The sequence below is a fragment of the Mustela lutreola genome, chromosome 15 (assembly GCF_030435805.1).
Source record: "Mustela lutreola isolate mMusLut2 chromosome 15, mMusLut2.pri, whole genome shotgun sequence".
Taxonomy (NCBI): domain Eukaryota; kingdom Metazoa; phylum Chordata; class Mammalia; order Carnivora; family Mustelidae; genus Mustela; species Mustela lutreola.
In genome coordinates, this window is record NC_081304.1 from 27,111,576 (window position 1) to 27,126,257 (window position 14,682).

Consider the following 14,682-nt stretch of genomic DNA (forward strand, 5'->3'; position numbering starts at 1 on the left):
CCCCCAGACCATAGAGCTAATGCTAACTAGGGTTAGGGTTAGTGTGGGTCACTGTTGAAAGTATCACTATTCTTCATACTTGTCTACTTCCTCAAGGAATTCAGGGGTACTTCTAGAGACCTATGAACAGGTTGTGCATTTCCTAAGGATGTATTGTGGTAAAACAACAAAAAAACTTCACACTGTTTTACCCAGTTACCACAATACTGGGAAAATTTTAAAGAAATAGTTCAATGAAAATAAATATCTATACTTCTTTGACATAAGCCATAGTAACTTCCTTCTAGATATGTCTCCTGAGGCAAGGGAAACAAAAGCAAAAATAAACTATTGGGACTTCATCAAAATAAAAAGCTTCTACACAGCAAAAGAAATAATCAACAAAACTGAAAGGCAACCTAGGGAATGGGAGAAGATATTTGCAAATGACATATCTGAGTGGTATCCAAAATATATAAAGAACTTATAAAACTCAACACTCAAAAAACAAATAAATCCAATTTTAAAAAATGGGCAGAAGACATGAATATACATTTTTACAAAGAAGACATACAGATGCCTAATAGACACATGAAAAGATGCTCTACACCACTCATCATCAGGAAAATACAAATCAAAACCACAGTAAGGTACCATCTTACACCGGTCAGAATGGCTAAAATAAAAAATACACACACAAAAAAACAAGTGTAGGTAAGGATGTGGAGAAAACAGAACCCCTCTTACACTGTTGGTGGGAATGTAAACTGGTACAGCCACTCTGGAAAACAGTATGAAGATTCCTCAAAAACTTAAAAACAGAACTACCCTATGACCCAACATGACCCAAGAATACCAGAATACTAATCCAAAGGACAACATGCACCCCAATGTTTATAGCAACGTGATCTACCAACAGCCAAAATTATGGAAACAGCCCAAGTGCCCACTGACTGATGAATGCATAAGAAGATGTGATTATATATATATATATATATATATATATACACACATATATATGTATATATGTATATATATATATATATATATATACATATACTCAGCCATCAAAAAGAATGAAATTTGCCATTTGCAACAACATGGATAGAGCTGAAGAGTATTAGTCTAAGAGAAATTAGTCAGAGAAACACAAATACCATACGATTTCACTCATATGGGGGATTTAAGAAACAAATGAGCAAAGGGGGTAAAAAAGAGAGAGAGGCAAACTAAGAAACAGACTCTTCACTATAGAGAACAAACTGATGGTTACCAGAAGGGAGGTTGCAGGGGGGTGGGAGAGATGGATGGGGATTGAGGAGTGCACTTATCTACATCATACACCTGAAACTAATATCACAGTGTATGCTAACTAACTAGCATTTAAATAAGAACTTAAGGGCGCCTGGGTGGCTCAGGTGCCTGAGCCGCTGCCTTCGGCTCAGGTCATGATCTCGGGGTCCTGGGATCGAGTCCCGCATCGGGCTCTCTGCTCAGCAGGGGGCCTGCTTCCCTCTCTCTCTCTCTCTGCCTGCCTCTCCATCTACTTGTGATTTCTCTCTGTCAAATAAATAAATAAAATCTTTTAAAAATAAATAATAAATAAATAAATAAGAACTTAAAAAATATATATCTATAGACCAAAAAAAAAAAAAAAAAGCCAAAAAAAATGGCAAAAACTAGAAACACAGATCTCAAAAACAGGGAAAAAAGGTAACTATAAATGATGCTATTTTCAATGAATAAATTATATGGGACTATTGCAAAGAAAGTCATGAACATTAAGGTGGCAGATACCAACTAATTGTTCACCACACCATTTTCCCTCTGCAAGTAAATACGAGGCTAGCTGACAATTCCCAAGCTCTTTTGCAATAAGAAGTGGCCATGGGACTGGCCGGAAGTGATGGGCACAGCTTTCCTGCTTGGTCTATAAAACCTTTCCCATGATCCTTCTCCTTATACTTTTTCCCCGTCTGCTGCCATTGACTTTGAGAACAACACTCGAAGCCCCTCTTGAAGAGAGCAGAGCCTCCGTGGGCCTTGAGACTTCCAAGTCACTGCAAAGCAAGATTCCTACCCTTTTATCCCTCCCCCCTCCATCATGCCCTCCCTTACACACCTTACACACACACGCGTGCATGCACAAACATCTTGATACCAATGAGCAAGTAATGTGAGCAGGAAGTAAGCTTCTACTGTGTTATGTCACCAAGATTTTGCTGTTGAGCTATCACCAAGTCCAGGATTTCTGAAGCTGAAGTAACTAAGAAGCAACAGGGAATATACTTAAAAGATACAATGTAAAAAAAAATAAAAATTTTTAAAAAGATACAATGTGAGGGGCGCCTGGGTGGCTCAGTGGGTTAAGCCACTGCCTTTGGCTCAGGTCATGATCTCAGGGTCCTGGGATCGAGTCCCGCATCGGGCTCTCTGCTCAGCAGGGAGCCTGCTTCCTCCTCTCTCTCTGCCTGCCTCTCTGCCTACTTGTAATCTCTCTCTGTCAAATAAATAAATAAAATCTTAAAAAAACAAAAACAAAAACAAAAACAAAAAAAAAGATACAATGTGAAGTTAAAAAAAAACAAAGAGCAAAGATTTGAGATTGAAAACATTGCAACTGCAAACTTCGGTAAATAAACATTTAGTCTATAAGGAATCTGTTTTCCTCCATTTCCTTTGACACTGTGAGTTGGCATTAAAATGAACTAGCTCTGTGACTCCCAGCCTTGCTCTGGCGGGTGGCGCCAAAACACACCCACATTTAAAGGCCCCCCGGCTTGCAAGGAGCAAGGACCAAGGAGGAGCATTTCCCTGGAACATAGCTCCAGCCTGAACTGCAAGTGCACCAGTACATTAACATGTCCAACACCTCTCCCCTGGAGGTGGAGCACATTACAAGCCTTTTTCTGGCTCGATCATGCTGCAATCTCGGCATTTCTGAGAGCAGGAGAAGAAAACAAAGGTGGGGTGGCGGGGGGGGGGGGGTACACCACCTCGTGCACTAAAAGGCATAGGAGACTCATTTAGCCACAAAGAACTTCTTCACCACAGTGGAAAAACAGAGATGGAGCTTGTTAGACGCAAAATATGACTTCCCTCTTTTACATTTCATTCTGCAGGCGCTGAGCGGCTGGGACTTAGATCCGGGATCATCATGGTGATGCTAAGAGTCGGCCAACCAGTGGCACTCCTAGTCACACCTGGGCAGTAGAACAGACACATACTACTCACAGACACCCCACTTTCTAACTGTTGGTATAATCGCCCTGTATCTATGGGGAAGTTAAAGGTGGGGGCCTTTTTGGGGGGCAAGCTTTCCTTATTTCGCTCTTTGATTACATTAACAAGCAAACTAACAACAACAAACCATCCAACTGAGCACTTCCCCACAGCTGTGGAGATCAGCTAGAAGATTATAGGCAGAATGCACAATGGGGAATTTCAAATTACTAATGTTCCTTCCATTTCTAGGCCCCAGAGTCTCCTCGCTGGTAAGAACGAGTAAGCGCCACCACAGCTCTGTTACCGAAGGCCAGAGGGAGAAGTCAAGTTCTCAGACGCAAGACTGAAAACACCTTAAGAACCAGAGTCCAGGGAGCCTGGGTGGCTCAGTCAGTTAAGCGCTTGCCTTCAACTCAGGTCATGATCCCAGAGTCCTGAGATCGAGCCCCATATCAGGCTCCCTACTTGGCGGGAAGCCTGCTTCTCCCTCTCTGTCTGTTGCTCTGCCTACTTGTGCTCTCTCTCTCAAATAAATAAATAAAAATGTTAAAAAAAAAAAAAAGACCCCGAGTCCAGATTAAAGAGTGGGTGGGCTTTTTACCTAAGGCACTTAGCGCGATGCTATAGGGCAGTGACATTTCTCAAGTACCTGCTTCTCCCAAGCTAGACTCCAATAAGAAAATGCCCTGTCCTAAACGATGTCCTTTAACAGGAATGAGATGACACAGAAAGAGGAACAGCAATGCCTCCGCTGATCCTCCGCCCTCCTGGTTCGGGTTGTACAGCGTGGAATCACAAAACACAAAGGAGCCAAAATACATTTTAAATAAGTGCCCCCAATCGACACTGGGTTTGTCAAATGCAGACAGGAGTTGAGTCTGAGAAGGCAATAGAAAGCAATCGAACATATCACTCCCTGGGAAGGTGCCAGTCCTCTCTGACTCTGTGTGTGCTCAAAGCCCCATGCAGTAGAAGGGAAAGGGCAGCTAGCAGAAATCTTCCTCTCTCCTCCCTCCTGGTCTCAGAGCTTGTCTCCCATTCTCCCTTGAAAGCAAGAAACCACTAAACCTCTCTTTGTTATTCACATAGGTGCTGATTCACTCATTCCTTGTTGAGGGTCTACTAAATGCAAGGCACTGGGTAGAGCAATGGGGAAAAAAAACAAAAAACAAAAAACACAGTATTTCTGCATTACCTACTACCCAGATACTACGAGGGCGAAGATCAGGGCTGCCTGGCTTCCCATATTGCCTGGTCCAGCACCTCCCTCAGAGGAGGCATTCATTAGCATTTAATGAATGAATGAACCCACACATTGAACAGTAGGGGTGGGGGGACCAGAGCCCTTCCACAGATATGTCACTTTAATTGTTCATTTCAAGAATCCCGTGAGGTATTTATTATTATTCCAACGTCATGGAGGAAGAATGGCTGGTCTCCCTTGGTAAGTGCTGCCATCACAATGGTCTTCCTTCAGGGTGAGAGGTAGCCGTGTGTGGTAGGAAGAGGGGGCAGCGGAAGGGGAATATGTTGACTCATATCCTTCAGTAAATGTGTTTATTCCAATTCTGGCATTGCTGCCAAATGTGTTGCGAAACCAGCAGGACTTAGCTCTGGAAAACGCACCTGAAAGTCACAGGCTTCATTTCCTACCGCCAGCCCCTTTCACCACTGGGTATGAAGTATTGGACCAAGTTAAAGATTAATTCTGCATTTTTGGTGACAAAGGTCACACCTCTCCCAGATGAGGAGGAAAAGGCATTTGTAGGCTGTCTCCTTCACAGCCACTGACAATCTCTCTACCGTCATCCTGATGGTACCTTAATGCAAATGTAATCAAACCCGAACACTGGCTCTCCCATTACCCGGCCAATCTTGCTAATAAAGAGCCATTAGAGCTTTGTCATAAAGGCCATCCCGGACCATTTCTTACCACTCGCAGCTCCCTACCCCAGCCCTGTGTGATGGAAACGCTCTAAAGTTTTGTTTAGGGTTACATGAGATGAAACTACAAAAAGACTAGATTATCAAAGAGAAGAAGGTAATTGGCATACTGCCAACTCCGGGCTCAGCCAGTGGGGTTCTAGCTTTTTCTGAGGGTCCGCACACCTGGGGACAAACTAAGCAAGGTGGTAAATTCTGTAATGTGTATCTGGGTTATCTCAAAAGTTTCTGGGAAGCCACCTGGCACTAGAGGGGACACTGGAAAATCACCAGTGATCTGGGCCAAATGGAGCATTGCTGGGCCCGAGCCCAAAACCTTACATCTCATCAGCTCCCAGGGAGGAGAAAGACATTAGCTAGAGCTACTTCTTGGGGCCTTTAAAGGATGCCTTCCCTGCCCAGAGAGGTGGAAGGGTGGTTTCGGTTGACAGTTTTTAAATGTAAGGTGTTACTGTTACCACAGTCCTCTCTCCTCAACCTCCTAGATCTCAACCTCATCTATCATGCCCCACTCTCTGTGGTTGCCTTGTTGACCTCTGGACAATCCCCCAAATTCATCCTGGGTCTCCTCTCACGGTCCTGCCTTTGCAAATGTTCTTTCCTGTGATCACCCCTCCCCCATCACCCTCCTCCCAGTCAATCAGCAAATCGGCAAAGATCCTCCATCTCTCCACGACTCGCCCGAGCATCCTTTAACACTACTTTCCTCCCGCCCTCCCACCTCCAGAATGAGTCAGACGTCCCTTCTCAATACTTCTCGGATTGTGCTGTCGCTACAAATATTGTTTAAATTGCTCTCTTACTAGATTGTGAATTCCTGGAGGGAAAGATCCGAGTCGGACTCTCTCCTGCTGGATGTCCAGTACCTTATGTATAGTGTCCCCTCTGTAAATGCTGAATGATTAAGAGGACGAGGGAAGACATTTCATTTTAGGTCTCTATACTTGATCTCTGGTAACTGGACCTTTGAGAGGGTAAAATGGGTATATAATTTAGTGGGCCATACTCTCCCACTCTCCCAAGTGAGCAGCGTCTATCGGAAAGACAAGTGCAGAGCACAATAAGCAAAACTGATGCCAAGTGCTTCACAAGGCTTCAAGCATCTGTCCCATGTCACCTAGTGCGTCTACTAGGCGCATACGGCACAAAAGCATGCGTGGATTGCTTCACTTCCCTTAGCCTTCTTGTAATATTAAAGACGTTACTGTTAATGTTTCCATTGTTATTCAAGTGCAAAATTGGAGGCATTTGCTTCACATGAAAATCTCAAAGATGAGGGTAAATCAGGTCCATAACAGATAGAGGACAGCTGTCCCTCAGAATGTTCCATAATGGCTTAATTGATCTATTACACCATTCTTTTTTAAATGGGTGTTGTGAGCAAGAATAAAGGCTGACAAGAAGACAAGGAATTGGGTTTCTGAGTTATTACTTATTGGAATCAAAGTTTAAAAAGAATGGCACATAAACCTTTTTTTTTTTTTTTAATGTCATTTTCCTTACCTTCACCTTAACTCCTCATAATTAAAAGAAAAAGTCTGAACTTCTTAACTGGGCTAACTTGCCCCTGCCCACTGGTCCCAGGTTATTCTTCCAGTCCTGTCTACAGTCCTTTACTGCAGCCCACACACTGCCTATGCCCAGCTCCCTGCACTTCTAATCCTTGTTTTTTCTCATTCCTTCCTATCAACCTACTATTCATGCCTCATGATATGTCTTTTTTATTTTTCTTTTCTTTTTCCTGTTCTTTTGAAATCTTAGGTATTCTTCCAACCTCGTTCAAATGTTCCTCTATGGAATCTTTACCATCCCTACTTTTTTTTTTTTTTCAAGAATTTATTTATTTGTCAGAAAGAGAGCAAGAACACAGTAGGGAGAATGGCAGGCAGAGGGAAAAACAGGTTCCCTGCTGGGCAAGGAGCCAGATGTGGGACTGGATTTGTGACCTGAAGATCTGAAGGCAGAGGCTTAACCCACTGAGCCACCCAGAAGCCCCTCTCTTCCCCACTTGTATCCACCAACATGCTCCTTCTTCACACTCCTGTAACACTTCGTGCACACCTTTATCTCCTGTCTTGGAAATATCGAGGATCAGAGGTTGTTCATTTTTGTGATTCTTATCCCTGGCACATAGTTAGCTGACAATGCTATTTTGTTGAACAATGAAGAAATGACTGAATGATTCACTGGAATTTACAAGAACAGGTCCAAAGTGTCAATAACAAGTGTAGTTGTCGATGACAATGATGGTGATGATTTTATGCGGTAGTTGTCATTCACTGAGTCACTACTACACGTCACAAGCCATGGCAGGATCTTGTGTATATTTTTTCCACTCCTCATTTTACAGATTTAACAGAGGCTCAGAGAAGTTAAACAACTTCTCTAAGACCACATAGTGGGAGAAAATACCAAAGGAAGGAATATTATGTACAGGTCTATCTTGGTTCCAAAGCCCATGCTTACTCTCCTACGATATGGGTAATCTGGTCAATGTAAATGTATTCCAGACACCCTGTTAGCATTTTACAAATATTGTTCTGCTCCTTACAATTCCCTGTAGGATCAAAATCCTTGGTAAGTAAGTATCATGTCCATTTTACAGATGAGAAAGCTGAAGTGTCTGCCAGACTCAACCATCTCCAATCCCAAACTATGCAAAGTATAGCAGTAGCAAGGAACTTGCAACACGAATTTAAAACCCAAAGAAATGGTGGGATTTCAAACAAATTTTAACCAAGTTCTATCCACTGAATGCAGGCAAAGATCCATAATTTAAAAAATAAAAAAATCACTGGGGTGCCTGGGTGGCTCAGGGGTTAAGCCTCTGCCTTCAGCTCAGGTTATGATCTCAGGGTCCTGGGATCGAGTCCCGCATTGGGCTCTCTGCTCGGCGGGGAGCCTGCTACACCCCCCCCCCCCCCACCTGCCTCTCTGCTCACTTGTGTTCTCTGTCAAATAAATAAATAAAATCTTAAAAAATAATAAAAATAATAAAAAATAAAAAATAAAAATCACCAAGAAATTAAATATCTGAAGACACTCCATATTTTTTCCTCAATTCAATAGCTCCCAACATGGGCTCATCCCAACTTTCCAGAATCCTAAAGGGAACTTTTATTCCAATTGGGACTGTCTTCTCTGTACATCACTCATTCCTATTCCTCTGCTTTGGATGATGGAGTCCCTCCATCTCTTCCTTCCAAACCTCCAACATGTATCCAATATCCTCCTTTCCCTTCATGTCTGGACTTCTCTCTTCTGTGGCATATATGTCCTTTATGAAATGATAAGACTAACTAGTCTTATTATTTCATATCACGATAACTTTGTGCATCACAACTTTGCTGTCCTATCTTAATGATGAAGCATTCATTATTCACATGACTTTGTAGCACTCCACATTCTGTGTATGTATCACAACTTTGCTTTTATATCTCGACCTTAAGTGCGGATCATTCCACAGTACAGTAAAGACACAAATGCTTTACATTTGTGCAACCCAAAGAACATTCAGGATCTCCCTCTGTTGTTCCCTCAACAGGAAGAACATTCAGGATCTCCCTCTGTTGTTCCCTCAGTTGCCCTTTGGACTGGGCAAAGAAGTTATCATTTTTATTTTACAAAGGAGGAAGCCAAGACTCAAAGCGTGTGAAAGAATCCCCCAAAGAGGTAATTAAGGAAGAGTATGACTGCAGGGTGAGTATTCCAAGTTCCATACTCTTTCTATGATGGCTTGCCACCATGGATTTTTTTTTTAAAGATTTCATTCATTTATTTGACAGACAGAGATCACAAGTAGGCAGAGAGGCAGGCAGAGAGCGAGGTGGGGAAGCAGGCTCCCCACTAAGCAGAGAGCCTGAAGGAGGGCTCAATCTCAGGACCCCAAGATCATGACCTGAGATGAAGGTAGAGGCTTAACCCACTGAGCCATCCAGATGCCCCACCACCATAGACATTTATGATGCCTGGATCTTTTCCTGACCTAAACCCCAGGTGCAAAGATGTAATGCTTAATCAATAATCAACCCATAACCAATTAATCAATAATCAAAGGCTAAGGTATTAGGTACTGATGGCCTAGGATGGCCATCCAACCTCCTCTCCTCCCCATCCAAGAAAATGATTCTCTACCTTGACATCTGTCTTTTCCCCTGGGGGCTTTTTATTACTCGGAAATCGGACAAGAAAGTCCCATCTCTGATGATGGGATCTATTAGGGACTGGGCTCTATGACATCACACGGCAAACTGGATTTAAACAAACCAATGAGAGGCACCTGGGTGGCTTAGTGGGTTAAGCCTCTGCCTTTGGCTCAGGTCACAATCTCAGGGTCCTGGGATGGAGCCCAGCATTGGGCTCTCTGTTCAGCAGGGAGCCTGCTTCCCCGCCCCGCCCCCCACCCCACCTGCCTCTCTGCGTACTTGTGATCTCTGCCTGTCAAATAAATAAAAAATCCTAAAAAAAAAAAAAAAGAAAAGAAAGAAAGAAAAAGAAACCAATAAGATCATCAGATAAATAGTCTTTGTGGGGATGGGGGCTCTTTTTGTATTTAATGGAATGTTCTCTTTCAAGTCATATTGATAGCCTATATAGTTTGCTATCTTGGGACTTGAAAGCTGGGTTTATACAGAGTGATAATTTATAAACAGAAGGAGGAAAATTCTGTTGCTCCCCTGGGTATTAAGTACGATGTCGTTCTCAGGTGATGTATTAAACGTTCCAAGCCTCACCTCAGTACGGGGCTCACAGAGATAAAGTGAGTTTTACTCATAATAGGCACCAAAGCCCAGTGCTACCAGTTTCATTTATATGAGAAAGAAAATTAAGAGATTGTTCAAAGTCGTTAGGCGAAGCCGTCCTTGAAAGTAGGAGGAAAATGCTCAATGTTAAAAAATGTGCTTGCTCATGATTTTCTTTTTGCTTTTAAACACTATAAAGTGAGGAAGGTAAAAGCTCTGTTCTGTCACAGCCTCAAAAAACCTGCGCAGTGCCTGATTTGTAGGAAAAAAATTATATTATTGCAAGCTTTCTCTGCCTCAGATATTGGGCCAAGTGAAAAAAATCACTGAATGCATTATCTCATTTAATCCATGTCACAAAGTTGTGGGGTATGGACTATTATCCCCTCTCTAAATGTAGAGACACTGAAGGGAAACCATTTTATTTTCCAATTTCCCAATTAGGAAAAGAGCGTGGGAAATATTCCTTACTTATAGGGATGGCTGATCCCAAGGGGCTGGCGGTAAACCCGGGTAACAGTCTTATCCTTTTGCCTGACAGTCATATACAACTCAAATGCTACCTTATGTCCAGGACAGAACGGCAATCACCCCGAGCTTCCACTTCGAAACTAAGACTCGCATCCATTTAATGTAATTCATTCTTTCAAGTCAGAGACATCCCAATAAATATATATATATATATATATATATATATATATATATATATATATATATACCAAATAAAATATTTAAAAGAAATCCTGAGCCAGAAAAATAAGTGCCATCCTGAATTCTGACTCAGACCTGGATGGGAATCCTGCCCGCAGAGCCGCTGTAGGCTTTGGGGGCCTCGTCTATAAAATTACCCTACAAACTCTAAGAAGAGGTGAATGAAAATATGTGCCATGTTATGTCATATTGATGAAAGCACCACATCGTTTTAATTGCCATTGCCGTTATGATGATGAATAAACTGACAAAGAAGTAAAGTTACATCAAGGCAAGTAGGATGTGTTGTGGAAATGAAATCAGACAGCTGTCTCTGGGCCAGGAAATTCTCTCCCGGCACGGCTAAGCATTCATTCTCGCTGATCCGAGCTGCTTTTGTAAGAATGGAATGGTGCTCTAGCTAGCACGGGAAAAATCATCCTCATTCTCCCTCTCTCTCTGTCTCCTTCTCTCTTCTTCACAGATCTTGACTGCCTTACACTTTTGGCAAAATGATATCGGAGTCTGATGGGGAACAGAAGATCTCCCAGATCATGACTTTCCCTCTTAAACCTAGCTGTGCTGGCCTCCAGTAGCCAACACGGATATGATCGTGCAAATGGAAGGCACACACGTTCCAGCCTCAGCAGCTGGCTAAGGCTGATCAAGGAGAACCAACCCCCCCCTCCCTGGCCCACCCCGGCCCAGTCCCTTTGGCTGACAGCTTCATCACGACCAAAGGAGGAGCGCAGAGCCATCAAACATACCAAGCCCAGGGCTCTGTATTTTAAGAAATATATCCACACAGACCCTGAGAGAAAATGCTTCGGGGGACACCTAATTGGCAGAATGGGGAGAGGTAAAGGGTGGGAATATTTGCTTAACAAAACACAGAGCAACAAAGCACCAGAGTGTTTCTGAAAGCCAAGGCTACCAAGTGAAATTCAGTCACTAGAGACCAGATCTATCACCAAAATTTTCCTTCTGCAAAATGTTTACACTGCAGACTGCTTTGCTGACCTTTTCTAATAATGAAGTCAACCCTACCCATGCATCAATCACTGAGGCTTGGTAACTCAGGAAGAATTAGTACCCATTTACTGGGTAGGATAATTCACCCCAAGATGGGAGAGAGTTGTTTTGTTTTTTTAATTTTTTTTTTTAATTTAAGATTTAGTAGAGTCTATGATCGCAGGGTTATGTTCCTTTTGGTAAAGCTCAGTCGTTGAGTAAATTAAAACTGCAAATCATGGAAACAGAAATGAAAGACCCACTAAACTCTCCCTGAGCCACAATTATTCAACCTTAGTGCCCTGCATAACTATACCTCTTAAGGCTGCTAGAGGGGAGGGGAAAAAAAAAAAAAAGTCCCCAAATCATGGCAACTGTGAATCATAATTATATTATTAATCAGAATTAGTACATGGAAATCACCGAATGGGTAGTTGTTTGGGGAGGGAGGCCACCTTGGCTGTGGAGAAAGAATAGCCTTTGAAAATTAAGTTCACGGATGTGTAAATGAAGAGTACATAATGTCACAATTCTGCCTAAATGTCTTCATAAAGCATAATTAATTAATAAATTAATGCAGAGCTTAACTAGGCATTTGGAACGCTAACATGGTTTTCTGTGTTTGGCTAATAGCTAGCAATTTTGCTTACACCTTTACCCCCTTATTACATAGCAACGAAGACTATTTAGTAAATACATGTGAAAGGCCACATACTTCACAGCACCTCTTCTGGGTTGGAAATAACCCCCTCCTAATACTTGTATTTATAGAAGTTAGTTACAGAGACACCAAATCAAGTAGAGCTGTGATAAGGTGCCCACTAAGTTCTCTTTTGGAGGCTCAGAACAGACCTAGTCTCTGAGGGTTCCCCTGTCATGGCCTGGCCAAGTGCAGGGTAGGGGCTGGGGAGAAGGGAGTTTGGGGGGATCCAGAGCTTCAGTGAACGTTAACCTTTTGTTAACCCTACATGGACTCAGCTGGCTTGGCTGCTTTATGAATTACTTACGATGCCACGGAGAGAGGCAGGGGAAGGCTATTTTCTAACTAGTGAAATATTACAGAACAAGAGAGACCAGTTTGAAAGAGTTGTAGAAAAGAAACATTTAAAATGTGCTCTTGTAAGATGCTACCCAGGCCTGGTCATATGACTGGTATCAACCCTTATAAGTCACCTGGGAATTTTTCCTCTTTGATGTGGGATGGGTTAAAACAGGTCCCACTAGAGGATTTAGGGTGGTCGCAGGCACTTTTTATTGTCTTCTGAAAGTATTACAGAGGCAAAATTTTTAGTTGGGTGGCCAAGCACCAAAGAGAATGATTTTGAATAGAAGATTCCCTATTCCTGCCCTAAGAGGAGAAAGTTGAAACTGAACAGTGATATTTGGAACTAGGTCCAGGGTAAGCCCAGACAAGGATTTTTAACACTTAAAACCAGGTCTGGGTTAGGAGGTAGGGACTGGCTGGGCTAAAGGAAGAGGCAGAAAAAAGGGCCCTCCACCTCAATCCTGCTACGGGGCTGCTCACAGGGGCAACGTTCCTGCCCTCCTGTTCTGGTGACTTTATGGGAAGTTGGCTGAATCCCCACTTATGCAGGGGGAATGCAGACACAGGGGTGCCCTGCAAATGGTCCTACTCTAGCCGCTTTAATGACAGGTGGGAGGTGAAATCCAGGCGACACTGTCAGTGGGAGGAGGCACTGAACTGAACTGGGAAATACTGCTGATCCTGGGTTTTTCTCAGGGCTCCCCTCCATGCCACCAACTCCCTGCACCAACAAAGATGCTGCTTGGAAATCAGAATCCCCTCCAATACACAGACACACAAGCATAGGCAAGCACAAGCCCTACCTCATTCACTTCATCACTCCTGAAACCACAGACTGGTGGGAGTAGCCTGAGGTCAGTGAGTCTGGGCTAGCACATCCTGACCACCAGGAATCCGACAGGCTACAATCCAGAGTGGTATTTATGATACTGTGTTGTTGCAGGCAGATTTTGCCTTTACTTGTGCAGCTGGGCATGCTAGCATGTTTCAGATCATCATGGCCAGTCCTGATGTGCTTGGGGAAGGCATGGAGGACCTCCACATCCCTCCGGTCCCTGCTGGTGGCACTCTATAGTCCCGCATCTTCCCGCAGTCTCTCCAAAGTGCCTAGATACCAGGGCAGGGCTCTGCGTCCATTTTGCCAGCCAGGAACAACCGAGTTTGGGAACTTTGAAAACCAGGGGATGGAGGTGGGGGTTGCCAAGGCTCAGATTTCAGGGCCAGAGTTCTCAACCAGGAAAGCAGTTGAAAATTAACACTGATCTATCTGCCTTTCTTTTTTTATCCCTCAACACTTCTATGTTCCAGGACTCCACACAGATACTAACCACACCACACACAAACAGACACACAGACACAGGCGCGCGGGCGCGCGCACACACGCGCTCGCGGGCGCGCGGGCGTACACACACACACACACACACACACACACACACACACCCTTGGGCTTAGAAGGTTTTTTAATTCCGAGGGCAGTAAACCCAAAGAGCTAGCTGCAAGGGTCTCTGCCACCACCCCCTGCCCCTCCTACCCCGCGAGGCTACTTGACAGTCTATACACAATAAAACCCCACACATTCCAAACAGCACAACGTAACCCAAACCCGCCAGTGACTCCAGCGCGTCCCGTACCTGATATGCAGACGATGAAATTGGCTTGAAGAAGAAAAAGCACCTCCCAGACTATTTCCATCCTCTGATTCTCATTCCAAGTGCATCACTCGACGGGAAAACAGGGGGGCAAGGGGGGAGCCCGACACGGCACACACACATACAAACACGCACACACTTGCGAGCGAGCGCACACTCGCACTACCACCCGACAGCCGGCCAGGGACAGTCACCCCCAAGATCAATATCGCAGTTTGAATTGTTCCGGCAAATCTCCCCTCGGGCTCGACGGATGTGCGCCCCAGATGTGCTGACACATGTCCGATGTCTCGCTGCCCCGGAGGTCTTCCCGATCGCCGGTCTCTGCTCCTCGCACGAGAGGCGGAAACAGCACTAGCAGCGGCGGCGGCAGCCACCTGAAGCCACCAGCGCCGGG

General features: G+C 44.0%; 1 protein-coding gene across 1 annotated transcript in view; it reads right to left on the reverse strand.

The window, feature by feature from the left end:
* The window catches only part of CA10 (carbonic anhydrase 10), a 511,943-nt gene extending 497,536 nt beyond the window's left edge, over positions 1 to 14,407 (reverse strand). The window contains exon 1 of the mRNA XM_059149151.1: positions 14,268 to 14,407. Within this exon, the coding sequence (XP_059005134.1) occupies positions 14,268 to 14,328 (61 nt within the window). The 5' untranslated portion in view covers positions 14,329 to 14,407. The remainder of the gene's footprint in view (positions 1 to 14,267) is intronic.
* Positions 14,408 to 14,682: the final 275 nt, after the last annotated feature.